Here is a 26,030-nt window from a genome sequence, read left to right on the forward strand (position 1 = left end):
CAGCTGGTAGAGATGGGGATCCTGTCTCTTAATCAGCTATCTCAAGGTGGATTGTCAAATGCACCACACTGTTACACTCTTGCTAAGAGAGAACTGCCCTTCAAGCCTAGAGCACATTCTACTCTGGGCACTGGGGCATCCACAGCATTAATTGCAAATGTTCCCCTTGAGTCCATTTGCAAAGCGGCAACCTGGAGTTCTATAAACACCTTTACAAAACACTATTGCCTAGACACTCATTCTAGGTCTGATTCTCAGGTGGGACAAGCAGTACGAAGACATCTTTTCTCTACTGTTCCTTCTCACATCCCACCCCCAACTCCGGGTACTGCTTGTTAGTCTATGCACAGCATGTGATTCTAAGCAGATTAACAGGCATCAGAAGACATGCATTACTTACCGTAATAGCATTTCTGATGATTTTATCTGCTTGGATTCACATGCGCCCTTCCTACCTCCCCACTCGGGGTGGAAGGAACATAGATGTCTTACTACTTCTCTCTTCATGTACTCACTCACAATAGCCTTGGGCTCCCTCATGGCAGAAAAAATACAATCGGAGGGACATCGGCGCGTGAGGGTTTTGGGTACACTACACGTCACGATAGGGATAGTGTTACAGACACACCTATGCTGACGTCCCCGTTCGGTCCCCGAAAGACCAGATGCAATACTCTGCGGTTTACCACTGGATGTCGGACCATATGCACTGCATGTGAATCTAAGCAGATACAAGCATCAGAAATGCTATTACTGTAACTAATGCATGTCATTTGATTGTAGTTGATTGAATTATTTATTCAAACATATCATGGTGTTAATACAAACATTTTTCAAGGTGCAAGCTACTAGCCAGGTATAAGTCACAGTTCCCCTCTGTTCTACACATGCACACTGTACACCATGTATTACTCACCAATACTTAATTATCACTCGCTAGTGGCAAGTGCACATTTTAAGGCCTTTTGATGCTCCTCTTATGAGATGGAGATCTTGACTTCCATCCACAGTTTGTATATTATTGTTTTAGAAGTCTTGATGGTGTGTTTGGCATTGTTGTTGATTATACCAAATATGATTGATGCAGGTCCAGCCATGCAGAGCTGGCGGAATAGCATCATGATGCACACTGTGGAGCTGGCTTTACACTGAGCACATCATTACCCATGTCCGTTTGTACTCTTCCTTGATACAAGTTCTCGTTCTACCTTTGATTACAGATGGTTTTGGGCCAGATTGAGGAGCACCGGCGTAACCATCAGCCTATAAATATACCCTTCTTTGACGTCTTCTTGAGGAACCTCTGCCAAGGTGAGTGTGAATCCTTGAAGCAGAGTCTTTAAGTTATGCCTGTAGCTAACCCATGGCCATGTGATTTTGTACTTTAATGAAACTGGTTCTTAATTTCCAAGCAATTGTGTACTATAGTTAACCAAAACCTAGCCTTTCACCTCCCAAAGTTATGCCTTTCCTTCTCTCTGTGAACCCAGTCGGTTACCAACATCTCACAAGTCCTCTCCTCTCCAGTATTGCCAAGTTGTACAGATCTGCTGTAATATTAGAATAGTTATCTTTTAATAAAATGAAGGAAGAGAAGTGGGGGTCAATTTCTCCTCATAGTAGCTAGACGAAGAGTTAACAGGAAAATAATATATTCATATTGTCAAAGTCCAGCCAAAAAAGGTTTGTGTTTTTGGCATGGTCGGTGGCACATAAGTTCTCCTTCGCAGCCGGCTTTCCTACCCAAATGTAAGGCATGCAAGAATCCTGAAAATCAAATTATTCCAAGGTACTGTGAGAAAGAACATGTGTATGCCAACCTCAATTCTTGCATAGTGTTATATGGGGAGAGAACGGACCAGGGCAAATTGCAACTAGGTAGACCTGGGTACAGTTTGCTACAAAGAACCATGTGCTACCTCCAGGCCTGATTATAAACGGTGTGGGTGGCGGGGGATGGAGAGTGGTCAGGTTCTCACTGTCTGACTGCCCGGTTGCAAGTGAGCAGCAACTCATGGACACTGAGCGGTCAGGAGTGGTTTCACACTTCCCCATTCCTCCCTTCCCGCCCCAACAGCCCCCCCAAATATTTCCATCAAACCTAAGCAAGGAGGACCTTAAACTGCTTCATATAGGTGCATTTGAAGCAGTCCGTCATCCAGCATTTCATGATGGTTTTACTTGCGTTATTTTGTGCTTATAGTGTGATGGGGGTGGCTACAGGCTATTCTGGACCATTAAGTATTTCTTTCCAGTGGAGAGGTTCAAGGTGATTGGTACCACTAGTGCATGTTTTCTCTGCTTCATCAGGTGGATTGACTGAGTGCAATAGACCTTCAGGATGCTTACTGTAGAATGGATTTCTAAACTCTGGCCTGGTGGACAGATGTTTAGGTCACCCTTGTTGGAGAACAGAGATTACTTCTGTGAGCTGAAGCCACATCAATCAAGGCAACGTGGAGAGTGGCCATGGCCTAGTTTCAGGAGTGGAGTGTGGTCAGGGGTCCACGATGAGTCCACACAGTGTAACACCTTGAATTATACGTGGACAGTTATAAATGTATAGTATTTATTATAGGCTCAGGACAAAACATGCTAAATAAATAAATGGCAGGTATAGTATCACACAACACTATCTACCATAGAACATATATGCAGAGCACATAAATCAAATACTTCACTAGTACCTGCAAAGGGTAAAGGTAAGTAATATAGTTGGCACCAACACTCTTTAGGAATTACAATCCTCACTTTAGAAGTCCAGCCCAAAGATGAATGTGGCCTTGTGCCCAATGTTCATTGTGTGCATAAAAGCACCCTGGAAATCGTGAAGTTCACAAAGTTCTAATACATTTCGGACACTGGACAAAGTTAGGAGAAGTGTTCTGAAGATGTAAGGAAAAATTCAAAAGTCATGTAAATATCTGTTATTGGTCACCAGATGCACTATGGATGTACAGGTCGGTCATTGCCAACTTAATTGATGGGAAGGGGTGCTTGGGCTTCTTTAATGGGTGCAGGGGCGGGTCATTGGGGACTAAGGTAACCTGTGGGAAGTGGGGAGGATGGCTAGCAGTCTGAGAATCGTCACATGGAATGTTAGGGACCTTATTTGTTATATCAAGAGTCTCAAAATGAGCACTTATTGAGGAGATTGAGTGTGCATATTTCTTTACTCACTGTAGATGGACACAATGTGATTGCTAGAAAGTGGGGAGGGACATGCACAATGGGTGGACTCGTATAGGTTGTACCATCTGTCCAATTCCAACTTTTGGAGTTCAAGCATGATAATGAGGGCAGAATGACACTGGTACATGGGTTTATCGAAAATAGGGAGGCGTGCATCATCAATACCTATGGCCTCAACAACGACACCCAGGTCTTTTTTTAATTCCCTCTACTTCAGAGTGACTACGTTTGGGGCGCTATATGGATTTCGGGTGTGTGTGTGTGTGTAACTCAACTGTACACTCAACCCTCTCAACAGATCCAATAACAAATACTGCAAGACTCCCCTGCCCCCCGGCCAGGGCCTTAGCTTCCTTATTGAAGAATTTAGCTTTGGTGGATATCTAGAGAGGTTATCGTGGCAGTACTTGAGGCTGTTTTCATTACAAGGCGCCATACAGGTTCATACCTGCATTGGTTATATTTTTACTGGGCTAGATAACATAGGGGAGTTTACAGTCACCGAATACAAAGGTAGGGGCCTCTCTGATCATGCTCTGCTGATTTTGTCCTGGAAAAGGTCCCCGCCCAGACCGCTGATCCCTACCTGGCGACATAGGGCTGAAGCTTTACACATCGGCATGTTCAGGGATTACCTCGATGACAGCATAGAGGCAGTGTAGAGAATACTACTACCTTATTGGATGCCTTTAAGACTGTACTGAGGGACGAAGATATTGATAAAATGGGCAGACTTGGAAAGGAAATCCTGGATGCCCTTGCTAAAATGGAAGCAGCTACCAAGTTGGCAGAACACAGTGAGGTAGGGACTGTGAAGGAGGAGGAGGCTGGGTACTTTACTGCTCTGCGTCAACAATGCTTTGCGGGATTGGAACGACTGGATACATGTGACAACGAGCCTGCATGCGGAACGGGGTAAGCCAGGCAGACTGCTGGCGTGACTTTGCCACAGGGAGGAGCATAGGAAGGTGGTCTGCGGCATCCAGAATGAGGGTGACCTAGTGAAATCCCAAAGTGAGATAAATGAAGTCTTCTTTAGATATTACGGCAATCCGTTTTCTGCAGGGTCAAAAGGGTGCAATGGCAATATTAGGGAAGCTGTGGCTCAGCTTGAACTGCCCAGACTGGATGGTTTGTGCAGATAAGCTGGATGCCCTGCTTACTCTTGATGAAATCCTATCAGTTATAATGCCCTTACCGTTGGGCAAAACCCCTGGACCAGATGGTTTACCCAGGGAATTTTACAAGATATACGCAGCAGCGCTGGTGCCTAAATGCCCTGAGATGTTTGAGGAAGCGTATGAGGACGTTCATTTGCCCGGCAGCATGTGAGTCAATAATTGTGCCAGTCCTTAAACCTGGCAAGCCTCGTCGGACGGATGCTCTTATAGGCCTCTCTCCATGATTAACCAGGGCTATAAGATTCTCACTGCCTTATTGGCAAACAGATTAAAGGGTGTGATCAAAAACTTGATACATACTGACCAAACTGGTATGTCCTGAACAGTAATACCTTGTGGAACCTGCGTAAACCTTTTCATGTAATAGACGGCATCAAATATTTGAAGATGGACTGTGCAGTGGCCTCCCTCGACGCTATTGAGGTGTTAGACTCTGTGAGATGGTATTGGCTCCACAAGACTTTGCAACAATTTGGCATAGGTGCTGGTTTCCTGAGGTGGGTTGAACTTGTTTACACGAAACCCCAGTTCAGGGTGAGATCTGGGTGGCCGATATCTGTGGCTTGGGAGCTGCGCTAAGGCACCAGACAAGGATCTCTGCTGTCCCAGATAATGATCATCCTTGCCTTGGACCCGCTTGCTGTGTTCTTGAGGACAGGATATGCAGATGCTGGAATCTTGATCGACTGGGTGAGGCACTTAATCTTGATATATGCAGATGATATGCTTCTTTATGTTCACACTCTTGAAGAGAACCTACCAAACATTCTGGATGTAATAGACCATTTTGCAGAGCTCTCTGGCATTTGCATAAATCGTGACAAATCTTGCTTGTTTAGCATGTAGATCTTATTGGTCTAAGTCGGAGCCAGCTGCCTGATGTGGGACTACAGTGGAACACGTATACCTTCCGATATCAACGTTAGACACGATATGGCATCTTCACACAGGCATAACACACACAGAGGGTTCTGGACAATGTTATCCAGTGTGTCATTTTGGAAGCGGCTGCACCTGGGCCTAGTGAGGAAGATAGGAGCTAGATGGCCAGTCATTCTGGACACCATGTATATGTGGCAGAGGGGGAGCCATACGGTTTCCAGACTGCATGAACTTCTCCTGAATAGGTATAGTGAACCAGCACTGGTGGTACTTACAGAATGGGAGGAGGAACTAGGCAAAACATTCACTGATGTGGAATGGGTCCACAAGCACTGGTGTATACCAAAAGGGTCTCCAGGAACTCTAGATTTAAACTTGCCCAGCTGTATATTACACACATGGCCTGCATGACTCCCTGCAGGATCGCACGGTTCAGGGGACAATAAGAACTGAACTGCCCTAGAAATACACATAATGTAGCCAATTTCTTACACATGTTTTAGACTTTCCCAATTATTCAAAGATTCTGGCGGGTGATCCCGAAGCTAGTTTATTGGGACTATACCTGAGAGGGTGTAAACACACGGCACATCTCATCCGGATGAAAGACGCTATTTGCATACTTGCAAAGCGGAGAATCGCAATGGCTTGGAAGTCGGCTGGGGGACCCAGAATCGAAGCCTGGTGGGCGAACCTGGAGAGAGGGATGCACTGGCTGAAGTTGCCGCCAGGAATATTAATTTATTATTTTATTGTTTGGTTTGTAGGCGCTTATACAATAAATACTGTTTTGAGGGGATTGTGTCTTCCGACATATTTCACATCTTTGACAGTAATTACCACAGCTGTGCTGCTTCGGAAAACTTTTTCGGTGTAGGTGTCCTGCGTCGATGACGTCTATATGCTCCCTCAAGGACCTCCTCCGATGGTCGACGTCACCGGATGTTATATGTAGGACGCATGACACCCGTAGCCTCAGTTCCGTTTTTACCGCGAACGTGTTCGCTTCGAAATCTCGGCACGCCTCGGTTCTCTTGTTGAATCGGTTCTTCTATCGTTGTATTGTGAATATGTCTTAGTCTTCTGCTACCCCGAAGTCGGGACTGCGGTTCCAAGATGTCTCTTACGGACCCGCACAACTTCTGCCTCTGGAGCCTCAGCGAGAGCCACGTCACCAATGACTGCGATGAATGCAAGTCTTTGACGTCGAAGGCCTTGCGGAAGAAATTGTTGTCGGCAGGTAGGGTTTCCAAACCCTGTAAGTCGAAGTCCGCTGGACTTTCGACTGACAATTCGAGGGGCGGCTCTCCGCGTCGATGCAAGTCCAGGGGGTCTCGGTCCAGGAGTGGGTCCCGCCATTCCTCTGCCTCTTCAAGGCATGCCCGGAAGCGCTGTCACCGGTCGCCTTCCCCGTCGGAGGACTCCTCCAGACGGCGGGTGGCTTGTCTCGCGAAACGCTCATCGACGGCCGAATGGGACGAATTCTGCCAGCAGATGATGCCGATTTTCGAATCGCAGGGCACCGTTCCATCCGTGCCTCCGAGTGGAGCCAGCAAGGAACGCGCTAGAGCCACCGCTCGCACGCTTTTGGGCTCGGGCGGTCTGCGCGATCATTGGGAACCGTCGTGGTCCCGATTGGAGAAGGATGATCGCCAAAGAGAGAGAGGCGCTTAGCAAGTCTGTGCGGCCTGTGTTTGACCCATTCTCTGTTCCTCTTCCCAGGGTGGACTTGTTCCAACTCTTGGAGTACATTTCAGAGGTTGAGGAAGGTTCTGAGGAAGAGGGGGTTGTGCCTCCTGAGCTTCCGAGTGACCTGTTATCTGGTCACAGCCAATTGGAAGACCTTCGTCAATCTTTACATGACGCAAGTGGTCTTGATAACTCCCCGGAGGTTGAGTTTGGCAGGCCTCATGTCGAGGGTTACTGAGTTTCTGGGGTGGTCTGCTCCAACTGTGGATTTTCTGCAGGATGACCTGACAGTTATCTTGGACCAAGGGCAACACCGGCTCAGTGGGTGGACATTTCATATGGCCTTACAAAGAAGGGTGGCGGCGACTTAGACTGCTCTGGAGAGTCTTCCGGCAGTAAATAAGTTGTTACCGAAAAAATACCGTCCAGCCAGTGGCGACCCCTGCTACTTGTCCACGTACCCCACTCCGGAGAGTTTGGTGGTGCAGGCGGTTACGGCCCCAGCCAAGCAGGCTGCGTACCCTACAATCCCTTCTGATAGGGACAACAAACACTTTGACGGTTGGACGAAGAAGGTATTTTCTTCTGGGGTTATGGCGTTAAAAGCAGCCAACTCCGTTTGAGACCTTGCAAGATTCACGCACGCTCTGTGGAATTGTGTCTTTGGCGGCTGAGCATATTCCCGAAGGGGAGGAACGGAATGGTTTTCTTGCCCTCGTTCAGGATGGCAAGGATGCCATGTGTGAATCCGTTCAGTTGGGTCTGAACGTGGCAGACTCTGTCAGCCGGTCCATGGCGTTGAGCACCGTGATGCGCAGGTTTGTGTGGTTGCGGAAGTCGGGTTTGCTCCTGATGTACAGTCTTGGCTTCTCAACATGCCCTTTGATGGTGTCCATCTTTTTGGCAACGAGGCTGACGAGAGCCTTGAGAGGTTGCAGACCTCCAAAGCTGCAGCGAAGTCCTTGAGCGCTGCAGTGGTCAACCTCTGCCTTTTCGGCCTAGGGGACAGCAATGGAGGGGAAGTTCCTTTCGATACTACTCTTCCTTTAGTAGATCGAGGGGAGCTGCCAGTCAAAGGGGCCACCATAGGAGTACTAGAGGTGGAAAACAAGGTACTCGAGGTGCCAAAACCGCTCGGGCAGTTGCCTCCTTGCCCTCTGGCACTGTCGCAGCTGCTTCCGCTCAGTCATGAGGCCATGTCCCATGGTTCGCCAGTTGGGTGAAGGCTGGCGCAGCATCTGGTAGAATGGCGTGTCATTACTTCAGATGTGTGGGTTCTGGAGATCATAGCAGACGGCTACTGTCTTCCTTTCCGGCAGAGGCCTCACAACAATCCACCGGGGAAGCTCTCTTTTGAAGCGTCCGGATCCGCTCCTTGCGCAAGAAATCCTATTCTTGCTATAGAAAGGTGCCATAGAACTGGTAACTGTAGCGGAGAGGAACAAGGGATGGTATTCCCCATATTTTTTGATTCCGAAAAAAGACTGAGGATTGAGACCCATTATGGACTTGCGCGGTTTAAACAAGCTCCTCAGGAAGGACAAGTTCAGGATGGTTACTCTTTCTCAAGTCCACAATTATAAGGGGGTAGAGTCAACAGGCTTCCCTAGCCAGTAGCGTGATAGGTGGTCGGTAGGACCTTGCAGGAAAAAAACTGTGTCGGTAGTTAACCATAGACAAAAATCACCACAATGTGCATGAAACAATGATCAGCATTTATTTTCAAAGAAAAGAGAAGGAGTTTTGTCTGAAGGAATTCTTATGTGCCGTGGCACAACACAAGTACATATAAAAGTGCATGTATACTCTGCACGGTGGTGGGTTAGTAAAAGGTGGTTACAGAACATTCAGTGTAACGCCATTGTACAGTGAACATTGTTAAGTTGATAACAGTCTCTTATACATATTGTTCAAGGTCACAATATATCAAACAGTGTCTCAAGTTGATGACAGTCTCTTATGTATATTGTTCAAGGTCACAATATACCAAACAGTGTTGACACTTGGATGTGTGTTTCTGGTTCGGTAATTGGTTAGCGGAGCGCAGGGCTGGTAGACATGAGACAGCGCTGCAAGATGGATACCGAACTGTCTTCAGGACGTGTGCATCAGTGGTCAAAAAATGGCGTCATCCAGGCAAAGAATAAACGCTCTGGCTGTAGTCCGTAAGTGGAGGCAGCTGCTTAAGATGCGGCTGGGGCGGAACTGCAAAAATCAGGCGCTCGAGTCTGAGGGAGGGGTGCTACATGTCGCTACTACAACAGTCTGACCCTCCTGGGCAGCAAGCTCCCTCAGACTCGAGCGCCTGATTTTTGCAGTTCCGCCCCAGCCGCATCTTAAGCAGCTGCCTCCACTTACGGACTACAGCCAGAGCGTTTATTCTTTGCCTGGATGACGCCATTTTTTGACCACTGATGCACACGTCCTGAAGACAGTTCGGTATCCATCTTGCAGCGCTGTCTCATGTCTACCAGCCCTGCGCTCCGCTAACCAATTACCGAACCAGAAACACACATCCAAGTGTCAACACTGTTTGGTATATTGTGACCTTGAACAATATACATAAGAGACTGTCATCAACTTGAGACACTGTTTGATATATTGTGACCTTGAACAATATGTATAAGAGACTGTTATCAACTTAACAATGTTCACTGTACAATGGCGTTACACTGAATGTTCTGTAACCACCTTTTACTAACCCACCACCGTGCAGAGTATACATGCACTTTTATATGTACTTGTGTTGTGCCACGGCACATAAGAATTCCTTCAGACAAAACTCCTTCTCTTTTCTTTGAAAATAAATGCTGATCATTGTTTCATGCACATTGTGGTGATTTTTGTGTATGGTTAACTACCGACACAGTATTTTTCCTGCAAGGTCCTACCGACCACCTATCACGCTACTGGCTAGGGAAGCCTGTTGACTCTACCCCCTTATAATTGTGTATCTTTTCTACCCTCAAGAGTCAGGCCCCCTAAAAAAGAGGGTTCCTTTGCCCATATTTTTTCTCTCTTTCTCAAGTCCTCCAGGCCCTTCAACTTCAGGATTGGTTGGTGTCTCTCGACCTCAAGGATGCTTACTTTCATGTGCCGATTCATCCCAAGCACAGAAAGTACCTGAGGTTCGCAGTTGGCGACTCGCACTTTTAGTTTCAGGTCCTGCCGTTCGGATTGACCTCCGCCCCAAGGGTCTTCACCAAGCTGATGGTGGTGGTGGCAGCGCATCTTAGGAAAGGGGGCTGCATGTCTACCCCTACCTGGACGATTGGTTGATCAGTGTGTGCTCTCCCGAACAAGTCCTGGATCATCTGTACGTCACCTGCCACTCCCTTCACATGCTGGGCTTCTCCCTCAACTTAAAGAAGTCTCATGTGCCACCTACCCAGCGGCGCCAGTACATCAGGGCAGTGCTAGACACATCCCTGGGGAAGTGTTCGCCTCCCCAGAGGGCTAATCACATTCTGCAGATGGTGGACAAATTTCAACGTGCCCAGAGTCTCCCGGCGTTCGAGTTTTTGAGATTGCTCGGCCTCATGGCATCCTGCATTCTACTGGTGCCAGAGGCCAGGCTGCGGATGAGATCTCTGCAGTGGGCACTCGAGATGCAGTGGTCGCAGTTCTGCGGCAGGATGTCGGACCCCGTTCAGATTCCGCCCTAGGTCGCCCAGGACCTTTTGTGGTAGGCTGTCGAAGGAAAGCTGTTCAAAGGTGCTCCGTTCTGGCAACCGTGGCCGGAGGTGATGATCGTGACGGACGCATCCCTCACAGGTTGGGGAGCTCATGCCAACGAGCTGACAGCCAGCGGGCGTTGGTCTCCGTCAGAGTCCAGACTCCATATCAATCTGTTAGAGCTGCGGGCTGTCAGGCTAGCCCTGAAGGCTTTTCTGCCGTTTGTGCAGGGGAAGAATGTCCTGATTATGATGGACAATACAGTGGCCATGCACTACCTCAACAAAAAGGGGGGGGGCAGGGTCACTCCCACTGTGCTGGGAGGCGATGCAGCTCTGGTTCTGGGCCATCCAGCAGGAAATTTCGATCTCAGCAATTATCTGGCCGGAGACGAATACGCAGCAGCGGACACTCTGAGCAGGCAGAGCACGATCTCTTACGAGTGGGAGCTGGCTCAGGAAGTTCTTTTGGAGATCTTCGCCCTTTGGGGAACCCCGCAAGTAGATCTCTTCGCCACCAATGTCAACCGGAAGTGCGAGAGATTCTGCTAGCGGGAATTTCCTCCAAGAGGAGCGTTAGGGGACGCGTTCGTAGTGGAGTGGTCCTTCCCACTGCTGTACGCGTTCCCTCCAGTCCCCGTCATTCCGCAGGTGTTGCGGAGGTTGCAGTGGTTCGGTTCCCGGATGATCCTCATTGCTCCGGCATGGGCCAGTAGAGCGTGGTATCCGGACTTTCTAGACATGTCCATCTGCCCTCCACGTCGTCTTCCCTGCTGAGACGATCTGCTCTCACAGGAGGGGGTTGGAGTTCTCAATCCAGAAGTCAAGTCTCTGAGCCTTCAATCTTGGTATCTGAAAGGCTGAGATATAAGGATTGGTAACTCCCTGAAGACGTGATGGAGGTGTTGCTTTTGGCCAAAAGGCCTGCAACGAAATCCCTGTACTGTTGCCGTCAGAGGAAGTTCTGCTACTGGAAAGGATCCACATTCTGTCACCTGCACCAATGTTCTATTCCTTTGGTTTTGCCTTTTTTTGCTTTCTTTAGCCTGCATGGGCCTGCAAGTAGGTACCATTAAGGGGTACCTGGCGGCGCTGTCTATATTTAAGCGCTTGTCTGAGGAATGTTCGTATTTTAAAATCCCTTTGATATCTCAGTTTCTAAAAAGGCTAACTCATGTGTTTCCACCGTCACCTTTCCAGTTGCCGGGATGGGATTTGAATTTGGTTTTGAAGTTCCTAATGGGAGCTCTGTTTGAGCCCTTACATTCTTGTCCATTGAGACTGTTGTCCTTTAAAACTGTACTTTCCGCCAAACCACCCTTCACTGTGTTCCATATGGACAGGGTTGTCCTTAGGGCTCGGCCTTCCTTTCTTTCGAAGGTTGTGTCGGAATTCCTTCTAAGCTAGAAGAAGGTAATTTTTCCGGGATTCTATCCCCCTCCACATCCTGGTAAGGAAGAGGAGAGGCTCCATAGGTTGGACCCTAGGAGAGCTTTGAGTTTCTATCTCATGGATGTCCTGGGCCAGAGTGGACGATCAGCTCTTTATTGGTTACACTGGAAGGCGTTTAGGTCAGGCTGTTTCCAAGCAGACCTTGCCTAGATGGACAATTTTGACGATCTCTGAGTGCTATCGTTTGGTGGGAAAGGACCCTCCAGTCGGCTTATGGGCCCATTCTACTAGGGGTATGGCTGCCTCCACGGCACTACAGAGGGGTGTTTCCGATTCGCAATATTTGCGAAGCTGCCACATGGGCCTCTGTCCATACTTTTGTGAAACATTCCCTGGACTCTATCCATGGGCAAGATTTGGCCTTTGGCAAGCCAGTCCTCTATTCTGCAATTTGATTGGGCATTCTATAAAATTCTTTTCCCACCTCCTTAAGTTGGTACTGCTTTGGGAGTCTGTCAAAGATGTGGAATACGTCGGAGGACACAATCCCCTCGAAGAACAAGTTACTTTTTTTACCTGTTAGCGTTCTTTCGGTGGGATGTTCCTCCGACGTATTCCACATTGTACCCTCCTTACCTGCCCATATACAGAATTTCTGATGCGATTGCAGCTTCTGTTTCCCCAAGGCTTTCTGTAGTAATACTAGCGGTAGATTGGTGCCACACGTTCTGGGGGAAAAAACTACAACTGAGGCTACGGGCGTCGTGCGTCCTACATATAACATCCGGTGACGTCGGAGGAAGTCCTCGAGTGTGCGTATCGACGTCATCGACGCAGGACGCCCACGCCGAAAAAGTTTTCCGAAGCAGCACAGCTGTGGTAATTACTGTCAAAGATGTAGAATACGTCGGAGGAACATCCCATCGAAAGAACGTTACCAGGTAAGAAAGTAACTTGTTCTTCAAAGCGCCCACATGGCAAGGGAGGGAGCAGGAGTGGGAAATGCATTAAAATACATTATAAAACCCAATACTTAAGAGCAGTGGAGGGAAAAGGAAAAGAGGACGAACCTGCTTGTGGTTGAGCCACACATTAAGTGCTAGGAATGTTGAGTGCTACACGTCCTGGAGCCGCAAGGGGGTGTAAGTGCGAGCCTCCAGTGCAGAGGGTGTAAATGAAAGTGCAGAGGATAGACAGGAGATGGGCCGGTTGGGTACGTGAGGTCAGGGCCCCAAGGATGCATAAGGGTCCAGGACACCAATCGCAGCAACTGTGAGATTAGCAGGGGAGAGAGGAAGAGAAGAGGAGGCTAAAGAGTTTTAAGGAACTTCCGGAATTTAAGAAGATCCTGCTCAAGGCATACAGAGAGGGGGAGGCTGTTCCATAGGAGAGAACCAGCTGAGGTAAGCAAACGACCACCTGCCCTCTGTTTAGCAAAATGCTTTACACACAGAGTTGGAGCCAGATGAGCGTAGTGGTCTAGAAGGAGAGTATATTTAGTAAGATGAAGTTGAAGATAGTGTGGTCCTTGTGCCCAGACTGCAATTATGAATGATGTATAGGGATTTGAATGTAATCCATGCAGCAACCAGGAGCCCCTTGAATTAGTGCAGGAGATATGCGGTCCCTGGGCTTAAGGCTAAGGATCAGTATTGCTGCCCTATACTGGGTTAGTTGCAGGGGTTGCAGAGTGGAAGATGGTAGATTCAGGAGGAGGCTATTGCATGCAATAGTCAATCCTAGAGGAAACCAGGGCATGGGTCACATTGATCCTCTGGGGAAAGTGAGAAAAGGGAGAATTCCTTTGAGAAGGAAGAGCTAAAAGTGGGACTTCTTGGCATTGTCCTGACTCTGAGGGAGGAAGGAGAGAGAGGAGTTGAAGATGACTCCTGGTTTCTGCCTTCAGAAGAGGGAGAAGGGGGAGAACCCAAAGAGGAAGGCCCAAGGGAAGGGAAGGGAGGAGGGTGCAGGTGTCCCGCTGGGAACGTTCTCAGTTTTACAGGCATTGAGGCAGAGATCATTGGTGGTGCACCAGGACTGGATGGCAGATGGTCAGTCTGGTACGATGGAGGGCGCAAGAGGGTCTCCAGCGAATTTGAGAAAGAGCGGTCTCATCTGCGTAACACTGGAAGTTGGAAGAGAACATGGAGATGAGGCATTCAAGCAGAGCAAGGTAGATGTTAAAGAGCCAGCGGGAGAGGATAGAACCCTGGGGGACACCACAGGTGGAGAAGTACGTAGGAGAGAAGGTGCTCAGGATGACTTGGGAAGCGTGGTCAGTAAGGAGGGATGTCAGCGAGTCCATTGGCCGTTCCAGGATACCAACTGTATCGTGGAGCCTTTTTTTGAGGATGAAATGGTTGACTGTGTCAAAGGCAGAGGCAAGATGGAGAATGATAATGCCAGATGGGGGGTTGGAGTACAGAGATGCAAGCAGTTCACAGGTTTTCAGAAAAGCAGTTTCCGTGCCTCAGGATGATCGAAATCCAGATCGATGGTCGTGGGGACCACCAACAAGTTCAGCGTGTGAGTTGAATTGGGGCAAAACCAACTTCTCCAGTAGTTTCCCCAGGAAGGGGGTGATGGAGATAATGCAGTAGTTGGCAGGAAAGGTAGGATCTGATTTAAGGTTTTTTCAGGAGTGTGTGCACAAGGGAGTGCTTAAGGGAGTAGGGGAAAGATCATGTGGCAAACAAGTGATTGCAGAAATCAACAAGAGCAGAGGCAAGAGGTCCTATGTTATCCTTGATGGTACTGGATGAGCAGGGGGTGCGGACAACTCTGGTAAGTTTTTCAGGTGGGACAGGGGTGAACGAGGAGAGTGAGGTCGGAGGAGGGGGTGGAATGGAGGTGAGTGGGTGACAAACGTGTTGTGAGGGTGTGTAGCAAGGGTGGTAAAGGTGTCCTGGGTTTTGGAGGCCAAGTGTGAGGCTAGTGCATTGCAGAGGGCCTGCGAGGGAGAAGGGGAAGAGGAGACTGAGGAGGGGATGGCTAGTTCCCTGCAGATCATGAAAAGTTCAGCCATGTTATTTGATGTACCGGAAACCCGTCCCTGAATGTGGGCTCTTTTTTTGGCACGGGTGGAGTGTCTGTATTGCCTTTGGAGCAGGCGGCAGGCCAGTTAGTCAGAGGAATGAGCCTGAGGTTTGCCACTTTCGTTTTGCTGCCCTGCACTTACGCTTCAGGGCCGCAAGTTTGGTACCAGGTTATGCTTAGGGGCAGGTTTCAAGCAGATCCTCATGGTTTGGGCAACCATTTCAAGAGTATTGGTGATGGAAATGTAGAGGTTGCTATGGGCAGAGTCGGAGGTGGGGGGTAACAGGGTATGAAGATTGGAGCGAAGGCAGCTGCAGACACTAGTTTCATCTGGTGGATGTTGGCGAACGAGGTTGGTGGGACTGCCGGGGGACTTGGGTGGGAGGGGAGAGAATGATCAGTCCAGTAGAGAGGGGTGACTAGTGGGAGGGAGAGAGAGGTCAGTGTATGAGGGCATCCAGAGTGTGTCCAGCTGAGTGGGTTGACCCAGAAGGGAGAATGAGGAAAGTGAGGCGCAGAGGTCAGTGAAGAATGAATGCAGAGCCTGGGTTGTCAACTTGGATGTTGACGTCACCCAGCTGGGTAGGTAACGTGGAAGTAGGAACCCACTCTGGGAAGATTAAGGCAGCCCCCCACCAGTGCAGTGAGGTCAAGGCTTGGAGATGATCTTGAAGACATCAGGGGGGAGGGATTCAAAAGCAGTGACTGAGCTGGCATTGAACCATGTCTCGGTAAGAGCGAGAATGTCGAGAGGGAGTACAGATGAGATGGGGGCGGTCCATAGGTCTGGAGAGAGGACATAGAACAGGATATCAGTGAAAACCTCTCTAGATGAAGTGCTGACATAGGGATCTGCAATAGGAAGTCCAGGGTTTGTACTCAAGGTGTCTTATTTGTGCTTTTTTCTGCTGGACTTTGTGAGAGAGGGGGGATAGGCGAGAGTGTAGCAGTTGGAGAATATGGGAGAAATGGAGTGAGCCATAGGTCAGGAGAGATTTGGACAAGGAAAGAAAGAGCAGTGGCTGCACAGTACAGTTCTAGCTAAACTCACCAGGAGGCCTAGTAAGAAGTCACAGGAAGAACAAAACAGTGGAAAACACACCGAAATCCGATTTTAAAAATGGATGCACAAAACCGTCAAATGCAGGCGGTTCACAGATGAATACAAACACACCTAACTCTGATGTACCTAGGAGTCACAAGAGTGCTGATGGAAGATGAGTATTGATTGCAGCATGGAGAGAAGTGAAAGGCGATAGGAGAGATAGTGGAGGTCAGCCAAGCTCATTTTCATGTCTGCATGGAGCGTAGATGGTCTCTTGGGATAGAGCTGTATATGGTAGGATGAGGGAAGTGAGCAGGGATGTAGGTGACTGGGAGGCACTGGTGCAAGCGATGTCCCACTAACGCCCAGACACGTGCCCCCTGTGAGAGCACCTTCTAAACGGGGGCCATCAATGCGGGGGTGGAGGGTGGAAGTTAGTCTGGGGTAGAGGAAGTCCCTTGGGATTTGCATGTGCTGCAGGTGGACGCCCATAGGCGACCTGAAAATCTATCCATACATAGTGTAACTTGGACCATGTCTGATTAATGTGCAGCCATTAGTGTGTGTGCATTTGCTATAATCACTTGCTAAACCTACGGCTGATTCTTTGCAAATAGGCATAGACATGCACTTTATACAAATTGAGGATTGTATGTTGGCATGTTTAGTCAGCTGGGAGCCGTGTGCTTGGATAGGTCATACCCTAAGGGCACGGTAACGGAATATTTGGTTAATTCTTCTTATCCTGGATGTGATTATAGTATCTCAATCACTGTATATTATTAGGATCTCACTGACATTACCGGTGGCTAATGCTCCTTGCTAATTTGCTAATCCCTGGATGGTATGCATTGGGAAGCAATGAATGTTGATACAATGATAACACTGGTACTGCCTGGGCGGGATGGGCTGGGTAGTTGGGAAGCTGCCAGCTAGCCAATGTGTTCTGTTTTTCTCTTTTTTTTGTACCGCTTACCTTATGTCTACTTGTAGTACCCTACCCCGTTGGTGGTGTGTTTGCGTATTTTTGTTTGTCTCAAATGCTAATAAAAACATTCAAACAAAAGAAAAGCTATCTATTATTGGTTAAAGTAGTGTGGGACATACTAAGTGCGGCTGTGCTTAGGCACGTGAATTCTGTGCGAAATGCCAACGAGGCACTTCCCTCCTTAAACGAGGGGAATGGAACTTTTATTTATTGCTTATTTGATCACGAATGGTCTGGAAAACTTTTTCTCACTTCTATTGATAACACAGGATTTTTCTATCGCAACATTTTTCGGACATGTTACTTATCTGAGGAATGAGACTCTCAAGCCATTAAAAAATTCTTGTTTGTCAGCAATGTGCACTTTGAACAAACGTTTGGACTGAGCCCCGCACAGCCTTGATGAGGACCAATAGAGAGTTGAAACGTGTTGGCACAAGGACATCTGTCCTCAAAAAACACATATGCTTTGGTTGGATTATGGAAACATATTGAATAAGTATTCTCACAGAAACTTTCAAAAAGGTCTGAGCCTCATTTCAGTGGAGAGACATAACTACACTCAAAAAACAGAATCTGAACTTACCAAAATTCCATCAACAGAGGAAGGTAACCAAGTAAGTATCAAAATCGATGAAGCCTTAATCTCCTATGAAGATGAGATATAAAAAAACGAAAGCATAGGAAATTTCTCAGGGACGAAATAGATACGAGACAGGACGTGTGTTTACGTTTGCCAAACGCTTTCCCTCCCTACGCAAAAATACTGCCACACGGTCAGCAGCCCCTCAGTTAAGTGATCTAGGTGCTGCTACATCGGAGTCAGATATTTTTGCGTCTGAAACTGATGAACCCATAACAAGATTGAATTTTTTAGATGAGATGCGACTGCTGTGTCAGGATGGGAAAAACCAAAAAAGAGGCAGGGGTCGCGGCAAAGTGCAAGGAAGAAGAAAAGGAAAGAAGTTAAAGGTAGGAAGACTACCCGCCGAGGCCGACGTGGGAAGCGGCTCAAAGGGGCATCAACAGGGCAGATCAATGCACTCTGGGATAAAAAAAAATGAATGACGGATACCATGAATTGCTGTCAAATCATTAATCTTTCTTCCCATGTCCGTACAAAATCTGAAACCTCGCTTCTTTCCTTGGGTCTCAATTTTTGCCCTACTTTGAGTTTTGACTATGTACAAGCACGCATCGATCTTGAAAATTCTTACGTAAAATTAAACTCGAGGTTTTTTGCTACCAATTCAACTCTTTTGAAACATCCGACATCACGCACTGGTGGTGCTGATCTTCTCATCTCAGATATTCCATCACTCATGGACCTTGCATGCCTCGATGATGATAAATTCGAACCAGATAATTTTGATTTCCTTGATTTTGACATCAATTCTAATTGGGATATACGTACTAAACTTAAGAGCAAATCAAGATTTACCCCACAGTTTCCAGTGGGGGGCTGCATTGAGGCAGTCCATGATCTCTGTGTAAGTGACTTTAAAAGTTTGCGGCAAAAAAACAGAATCACCAAGCAGAATCTCACTCTGGCACAACGTTCGGTTATTGGAGAACTTCAACAACTCTCCAATATTGTTATCAAACCTGCCGACAAGGGCTCCAACATTGTGATCCAAGACGGAGCTAAATATTTTGCTGAGGCTAATCGGCAATTACGTGACCATTTGTGTTACACCGAGCTTTCCAAGGATCCGTTCCCAGAAATACGAGCAGACCTTACTGATCTCTGTACTAATTGGGCCAACGAAGATCTATTAGAGGATGATTTGATTAAATTTCTCATCCCTGCATGCTTTACCATCCCCACCATTTATTTTCTTCCCGAAACACACAAGTCACTTAAATATACCCCTGGTAGGCCCATTGTTACTTTGTGGCTCACTATTAGAACATCTGGCTCAATTTATCGATGAGGCACTTTTTCCATTTGTATGTGTTGCCATCCTACCTGAGGGATACTAAAGACTTTTTACAACATATTACTAATACACCTTGGGAGGAGGGTTTGATCCTGGCTACACTTGATGTGGTTTCTTTATACACCTCCATTGACCACACTGTTGACATTAATGCATGTAAATACTATCTTGACACCCGCTCCCTCAACTACTTTGGACACAGCTCTATGATTTTGGATATGCTTTTTTTCTGTCTAAGTAGCAATGTTTTTCTGTTTGATGGGTCCTTCTTTCGTCAAGTCAGTACCTTTGCCCCGTCTTATGCTAATCTCACTATGGGGGTTGGGGGGGCGAATACATTCCTATCTGATTTAATTTCGTCTTGTTTTCCGACACAGATTATTTCTTGGTGGCGGTACATTGACGACATTTTTATCATTTGGAAGGGCACTGAGAGTGACTGGCTATTATTTGTTAAAAGCATTAACATCAACAAGGCCAACCTTAGTTTTACAGAATGCCACAGTCCTACTGAAATTGTCTATCTGGATGTCATTGTCATGCTCGATAGTTCAGGTGTACATACGGCTCTCCACAAGAAATCTTCTAACACCGGTCTGCCCCTACATGCCAACAGCTGTCATCCTCCCTCATGTAAAAAATCCATTCCTTATGATGAGTTTATCCGCTTTCGACGGAACTGCACTACTATTGCGTGGTTTGATCACCACTGTGCTTTGGCAGCTTCTGACTTTGTGAAACAAGGGTATGATAAGAGAACCATTGAAATGGCCTACATTAAGGTACGTGGAATGTCTAAAGAAAAAGTACTATATGATATCAACTCCGTCAAATCAATCACCATTGACGAACCCAGACTGATCATCTCATTCGATACTGCCTCCAATAACATTCGTAAAATTGTTGCAAAACATTGGCGTGTCCTCACTTTAGACAATGATCTTGGACCTATATTTTCTAAACGCCCCACTGTGACCTATAAACGTGTCCCTTCTCTCAGAGACAAACTTGTATCCAGCTTTCTGTCTCCAGCGGAAAAAAATCGGTCTGCTATGACTTGGCTATGCGCATCTCTCATGGGGTTTACCAAATGTATGAAATGCAAAGCCTGTGCACATGCCACTGTATTGAAGTCATTTGTACACCCAGTCACCAAAATTCTTCATAAGATCAAACATTTTATCAATTGTGACACTACCTTTGTGGTGTATGTCTCTCGTGCCCTTGTATGAAATGGTACATTGGTAGTACGACCTGTAAACTCAAATTGAGAATCCTTCAACATCTCTGAGCCATTAAGAACTCTGATCCAGCGTACCCGATGGCCAAACATTTCAAACAGGAACATGAGAACAATTTTAATCTTAACATTTTTTGCAGTGGCACATGTGCCGATTCACCCCAGAGGCGGTAATTGTTTTCTGAAATTAAGACAACTGGAAACAAGATTTATCCTGGACTTTGATACCAAGCATCCAAAGGGACACAATGTGGATGAGGAATTTTATTCATTTTGGGCACATAGTGTATCCTCCTGCATGCTTATCTAAAACTGTGGATTATGATTTTCTCCTTTCTCCTTTCATCTTATTTTGTTTCTGTATGATCATGTCTATTTATGACTTCACTCTGTTCTTCTATGGGGTTTTCTTTGGCTTTTGCTTTAATTGTTTTTCATTCTTTCATATTGATTTTTTTCTATTGATTAAGCTACTCCTCTTTGTAACCTGTAAGGGAGTGCTATCCATTTTGGTTTTTATGTATGGGTTTTCTTATTGCTGGCTTTCCTACCTCTGGGGCATTTGCCTTTTGTCTTTTCTTATTTGTTTTTTGAAGGTCTACCTTATCTGCTGCATCCTATGGATTTTACAATTGTTGAATGTATTTTACCTTGACATTTGTATTGTGATGTTTTTACATAATTTTAAGGGTATGATAACTGCCAGTGGCACATTTTATTTCCAGGATTATTCCTGCTGTTTCGCACTTGCACTTTATTTTGGCTTGGATCATTTTAGGCTTTGATGATGCATGTATTTCATCTGTGGAATATTACATGTACCTATATTATGTATAACATACCATTAGCCCTAATGTAGCTTTAGAGCAGCGACCAGCTCCTCAAATGAGTAACATTGGCTGGCTTTTATAGTGAAATGAATCCTTGTATTATCTTATATTGAGGTGCACAGTTGCTGTACTATGATCTGTGCGGATCTGTATATTTTTGTCACACTTATGCAGACTGAAAAACTTGCCTATTTAGGATTCAGTATATTCAGTCTGTGGCTGTCTTGGACTATGACTTCATGTGTTGGGTTGTCATTGCATTGCCCTGAATGGCGGTGATCTCACTTCCATGTTTGCACTTGCACTTTAGTCCTTTGCATCCTTATTGCATTGCCCCCCCAACTGCGGTCTTTGCATTTTTTATTTCCGCACCAGCATTTTAGTCCTGTGTACTTTCTGTACACCTCATATGTCTTTTTCATCGTTACATATAGTCTAAACACTGCCTATTTTAGTATTCAATTTTTTGTCTTTCTATGTGCATTTGCATTTGGGGACCACTTTGCCACATTCGCATATTAATATGTATATTTAGCATTGTTACATGTATGTTGACTTCAATGCTATTTTCATTTATTTGATGCCATCTGTCCACATATTCTTAGCAATATATACGCACTATGCGTTTAGTTCGTGGTGTTGTCCCATGATCGATTTCTACATTGGCTTGACTGTAGTTCTATATGTATACTGATGTCTGATTCTTTTCCATCATGGCCACCATTGTTTCTGTCTATTGCCCTGATACTCTCAGATTTGATAGACAGAGTTGTAGGACTGCCATGTTTTTGTGTGACACAAATACCAGCTTACCTTTTCTCCCTTCACGTGATCAAGCGCTCAGTGTAGCACAAAACGCGTTGTCTGTAGGTCGCGCCCATAGCATCCTGCTTTGTGTGTATGTTGCTGCTTGTTTTGTTGTATATTGATGTACAACCTTTTTAAACATGAAAAAAACGTCCATATTTATTACGCGGTGTTCTCTTGGTCCAATTTTTGGAGTTTGCATTTTGCATCCGGCCAGCGGGAGTGCGATTCGCCCTTTCCTCTTTCTCTTTGGATATATATATATATTTCTGAGGCTTGTGGAATCTGCTTGGATCACATGCTGTGCATAGGCTGACATCTAGTGGAAGCTGCAGAGTGTTAGTTGTTTTTGATATTCAAAAAAGGGACGTTGATAAGGTGTGCCAGTAATACTATCCTAGTGTGAAGTCCACTGTACCAGGATCCCTCACGCGTCGAGGTCCCTCAGATTGTTTTTTTTCCACCATTCTAGACGGACGCTTAGAGCAGAGTTCCTCTTTCGGCTGATAGCCATTTACGTTTACCTAATTACCAATAGTTCCTTCTTTCTATCCTTTATATCCCTAACTATCGACATACAGACGCCGGTGAAGGACGAGAAAAAAGAGTCGAAAGACTTCAGTGAGGGATCCGTTTCAGTCTTGTAAGGCCGTTACGGGCTTTGGCCCAAGCAGTAGGGAGAGGGGGGGAGGTCATTATAGCATGTATGTGCCCCTTTTCTTGCACTACATTCGCCTAGCTACCACATCTTTTCGTTATGGACAAGACTCCTCTTTAAATTCTGCCCCAAATGCAATAGGAAATGACCCTGGCTCGATAAACTCCTAGTCTGTAACTTGTGTCTCTTGAGAGACCACGTTGAGGTTTCTTGTCGGGCGTGTGGGCTCTTCAAGTCCAAGACTTTAAAGGACTGATCTACCAAACGCTGGGCGCACTACGCCAGGCAACTCAAGGCCATGGAAGTAGTAGGTGCTTTCAGTGATGGCAGCAACGCTGCAGTTTCTGATGGCAAAGACGATGGGGTGGCTTCGGCTATCCAAGTGCAGGCCCCGACCCCGGAAGACAGGCCGGCGGCCTTGTTATGGGGACAACACACGGCGGCGGAAGTGCTACCACTTCATCCACCACTAAGCACACAACCCGAGGCCGGGACTCGACACACATGTTGAGCGGACGGCAATGCACGACGTCCAGGGAAAGGTTTGTGGAAACTCTGTCCTCTGGGCACTCTTGTTCGAGATCGCCGCATGACAGGTCCGCAAATCGGGTGCTAGACCCCAAAGAGTCAAACTTCAGAGAGCCAAAGTAGGGAGAGAGAGCCCAAGTAAAAGTCCTCAAAGAACCCTCATAGGGAGAAAACCCCTCATTGGGGGGGGGGGAAACCCTCAAAGGGAGTGATCTCTGGAGGCTAGGGCCACCCCTCCATAAAGAAAATTCTCAAGAGGCTAGGCCTAAAGATCCTGTATTACTTCCTTCAACAGATGAAGGTTTAGGGCTCCCTTCCCAATCATTGGTCATCCCTAGCTAGGCACAATGGTTGGCAGAGGATATAGACAGGGTCAGGAGGAGGATGTCATTCATGGCCAACTTCTATGAAAAAAACCCTGCCTATTTTCAAAGTTTCCAGTCCACTCCCCCCCCACTACAGCACCCTCTGGGTCTCAGATCCCTGTTCTACCTGCTCAACCCCCTGCTAAGAGATCTTGCCCCGAGATTCCAGTGCAAAGCACAGTCATTGATCTCTGTGACCCGGACTCTGGCCATGAAGACCTCTCTATCCAAGAGGCAGCAGACCTTTATTACGGGGATGATGAAGACCCTGAGGCAAATATGTATCCTATAGACTCACCAGTTGATCAGGACCCCCCGGTCATGGACTCGCCAATTGACAACCAACCCCTTCTGAATGAGGTGTTAGTCAAAGTAGCAGAGCACTTTCAAATAGAGACTCAAGAGGTACAACAAGACAAGAATTTTGTAGAAGAAATCCTTAGGGATAAGAAGGCTGTTACACAGTTTATCCCACTCCTCAAATCCATTCAGTGAAAAATATAGCCATTGATGGAAACCCCTAATCTTACACAGGGAGTGAAACCCCACGTAGAGAAACAGTTTAGACCTGCCCCTTCTGACCCGCTGTAAATCAGAGGGCAACTGAAGCACGATTCATTGGTTGTAACTACAACAAGGAAACGGGCTGGTACTCCCCTAGCTTCCTCTGAGGCCCCGCCTGACAAGGAAAGCAAAAGAATGTACACGATGGGCAGAAAGGTTGTTTGCTCCGCTGCTTTCCAGACTAGAATTGCTAATAATTCTACCCTGTTGGCCAGTTACAACTGCCACAAATGGGATGAGGTCTCAGCCTTATTATCATCGGTCCCAGAACCACTTAAATCTCAGCTTGCCCAGGTAGCCGCAGAGGGCAGAGCAGTGCCAAGCTGCTTATTAAAGACCAATCTTGACAACGCAGGCAGAATAATAGCGGAGGGTACTATTATCAAGCGTCATGCTTGGTTGCGCCAATCGGGTTTTAAACCAGAGACGCAAGCCACCCTTATCAACATGCCCGTTGAGCCCAATGTGCTCTTTGGAAAAGCTGTCGAAGATGCCTTCAAAACAGCCATAGAAGAGTATGAGACTTTCAGGTCTCTAGGCCAAATCACCAATAAACCCACTGGCCAGAGGGGAAAGGTCACTTGCGCGGCCAAAATTCTCAAAGGGGTTCCACTTATAGCCAAAGCCAAGTGTCATGATCACTGTTTCCAAGGAGCCAGGACCAGCCCAACGTCCTTGGAAGCAGGCCCCTAATCCTAATCCTAGGCACCAGCCGGTCCCTACTGGGACCTTTTGGACCCTGTCCTGGCGCCGGTGGCACCAGGCTTATCAAAACCATCGGTCCCGGCACTGGAAGCGCCGGGCTCATAATTGGTGTGAAGGTGCTTGGGTGGACTTACCTGCGGCAGACCATGCTGCTTACTTACCAGCCACTTAGAAGCCCTCTGTGAACAGGAACTACTTTCTTACCTGGGTGGGGCAGCTCCACTCCCTGGATACAGCACTGGAACTCTTCTGGAAACTGGAACTCTTTTCTTACCTAGGCGGGGCCGTGGAAGAAGACGCCTCATCACTCCAAGGCTATTTAAACCACACCCGATAGATGAAACGTGCTTCGCGTTATTCTGCATCTGCAGCAGAACGCTCACCGAGTCTGTTCCAGCCTTTCCTCTTTCGATCCTGAACCTGCAAGAATTATACTTACCATTCCTGTATCCAGTCAACATCAGCACCTGCAAAAGACAAGAAACAACAGGTTAGCAAGACAAACTGTACACACAGTGCTTTCTCACCTGATCCATCAGCAGAGGCCGTGTCTTCACGCTGCACCTTCGCCTGCAAAGACAAAAGCATTGTTATACTTACCGGCACGCCGTGAATTCCGGATTTCTTCATTCTGCATCGCCGCCTGTGAAGACAAAGTTTAGTTAAAACTTACTAGCATTCCGCTGACAGCGGCGCTGCAAACCAACATCTGAAAGACAAAAGAAAAAGACATTAAGCAGGTATTTACTCACGCCCATCGCGCTCGTCGCAATAAAACGCCTGCAAATTCTCCGGCGTCTCTTTAACACGAACTAAGCTGCAAGGAAAGAGACAGTTAGAGCGCTTGCCATACTCACGAATTTCCAGGCGCTTCACTCCATCTTCCATCCCAAGAGTCCTGCAATATATAAGGGAAAAGCATTATACAGATTCTTCTATATTAACGTGCCACGCATTTAAAGACTATAAAGACAAAAGGTGTCCAGAAACTCACCGCTCGTGCAGATAACGACGGTAACCATCCTCTGAATTCAAGAGGCCACTGTTTCACCAGTGAAGGAACTGGCAACGGCACCCTGCACCAGACGCAGATGGAGAGCCCAGCATTCACCTATCTAAGGTGAGCACGTTGACCTGGGGGGGCTCTACAGAAAAGCTGGGAAGAGAGAGAGAGGGGGACATTCAACAACCCAGGCCATTAACCCCCATATTCTTTCACCTGCAGAAACCTCACTCTTCGAGTTCGACACACAGTGCAAAGAGGTTCGACCCCAGAAGCCAATCGAGTCCTGCACATCACTTTTCGAGTCACAG

At 47.0% G+C, this 26,030-nt stretch overlaps 1 protein-coding gene across 3 annotated transcripts in view; it reads left to right on the forward strand.

The window, feature by feature from the left end:
• LOC138468363 (cullin-9-like) overlaps nucleotides 1-26,030 on the forward strand; it is a 1,322,368-nt gene that overhangs the window by 607,654 nt on the left and 688,684 nt on the right. For all 3 annotated transcript variants that reach the window (XM_069608895.1, XM_069608893.1, XM_069608894.1), the window contains one exon: nucleotides 1,221-1,311. In XM_069608895.1, coding sequence (XP_069464996.1) covers nucleotides 1,221-1,311 — 91 coding nt within the window. The remainder of the gene's footprint in view (nucleotides 1-1,220; nucleotides 1,312-26,030) is intronic.

This window comes from Ambystoma mexicanum, chromosome 4q (assembly GCF_040938575.1).
Source record: "Ambystoma mexicanum isolate Mex_15411 chromosome 4q, UKY_AmexF1_1, whole genome shotgun sequence".
In the NCBI taxonomy this organism is placed as follows: Eukaryota; Metazoa; Chordata; class Amphibia; order Caudata; family Ambystomatidae; genus Ambystoma; species Ambystoma mexicanum.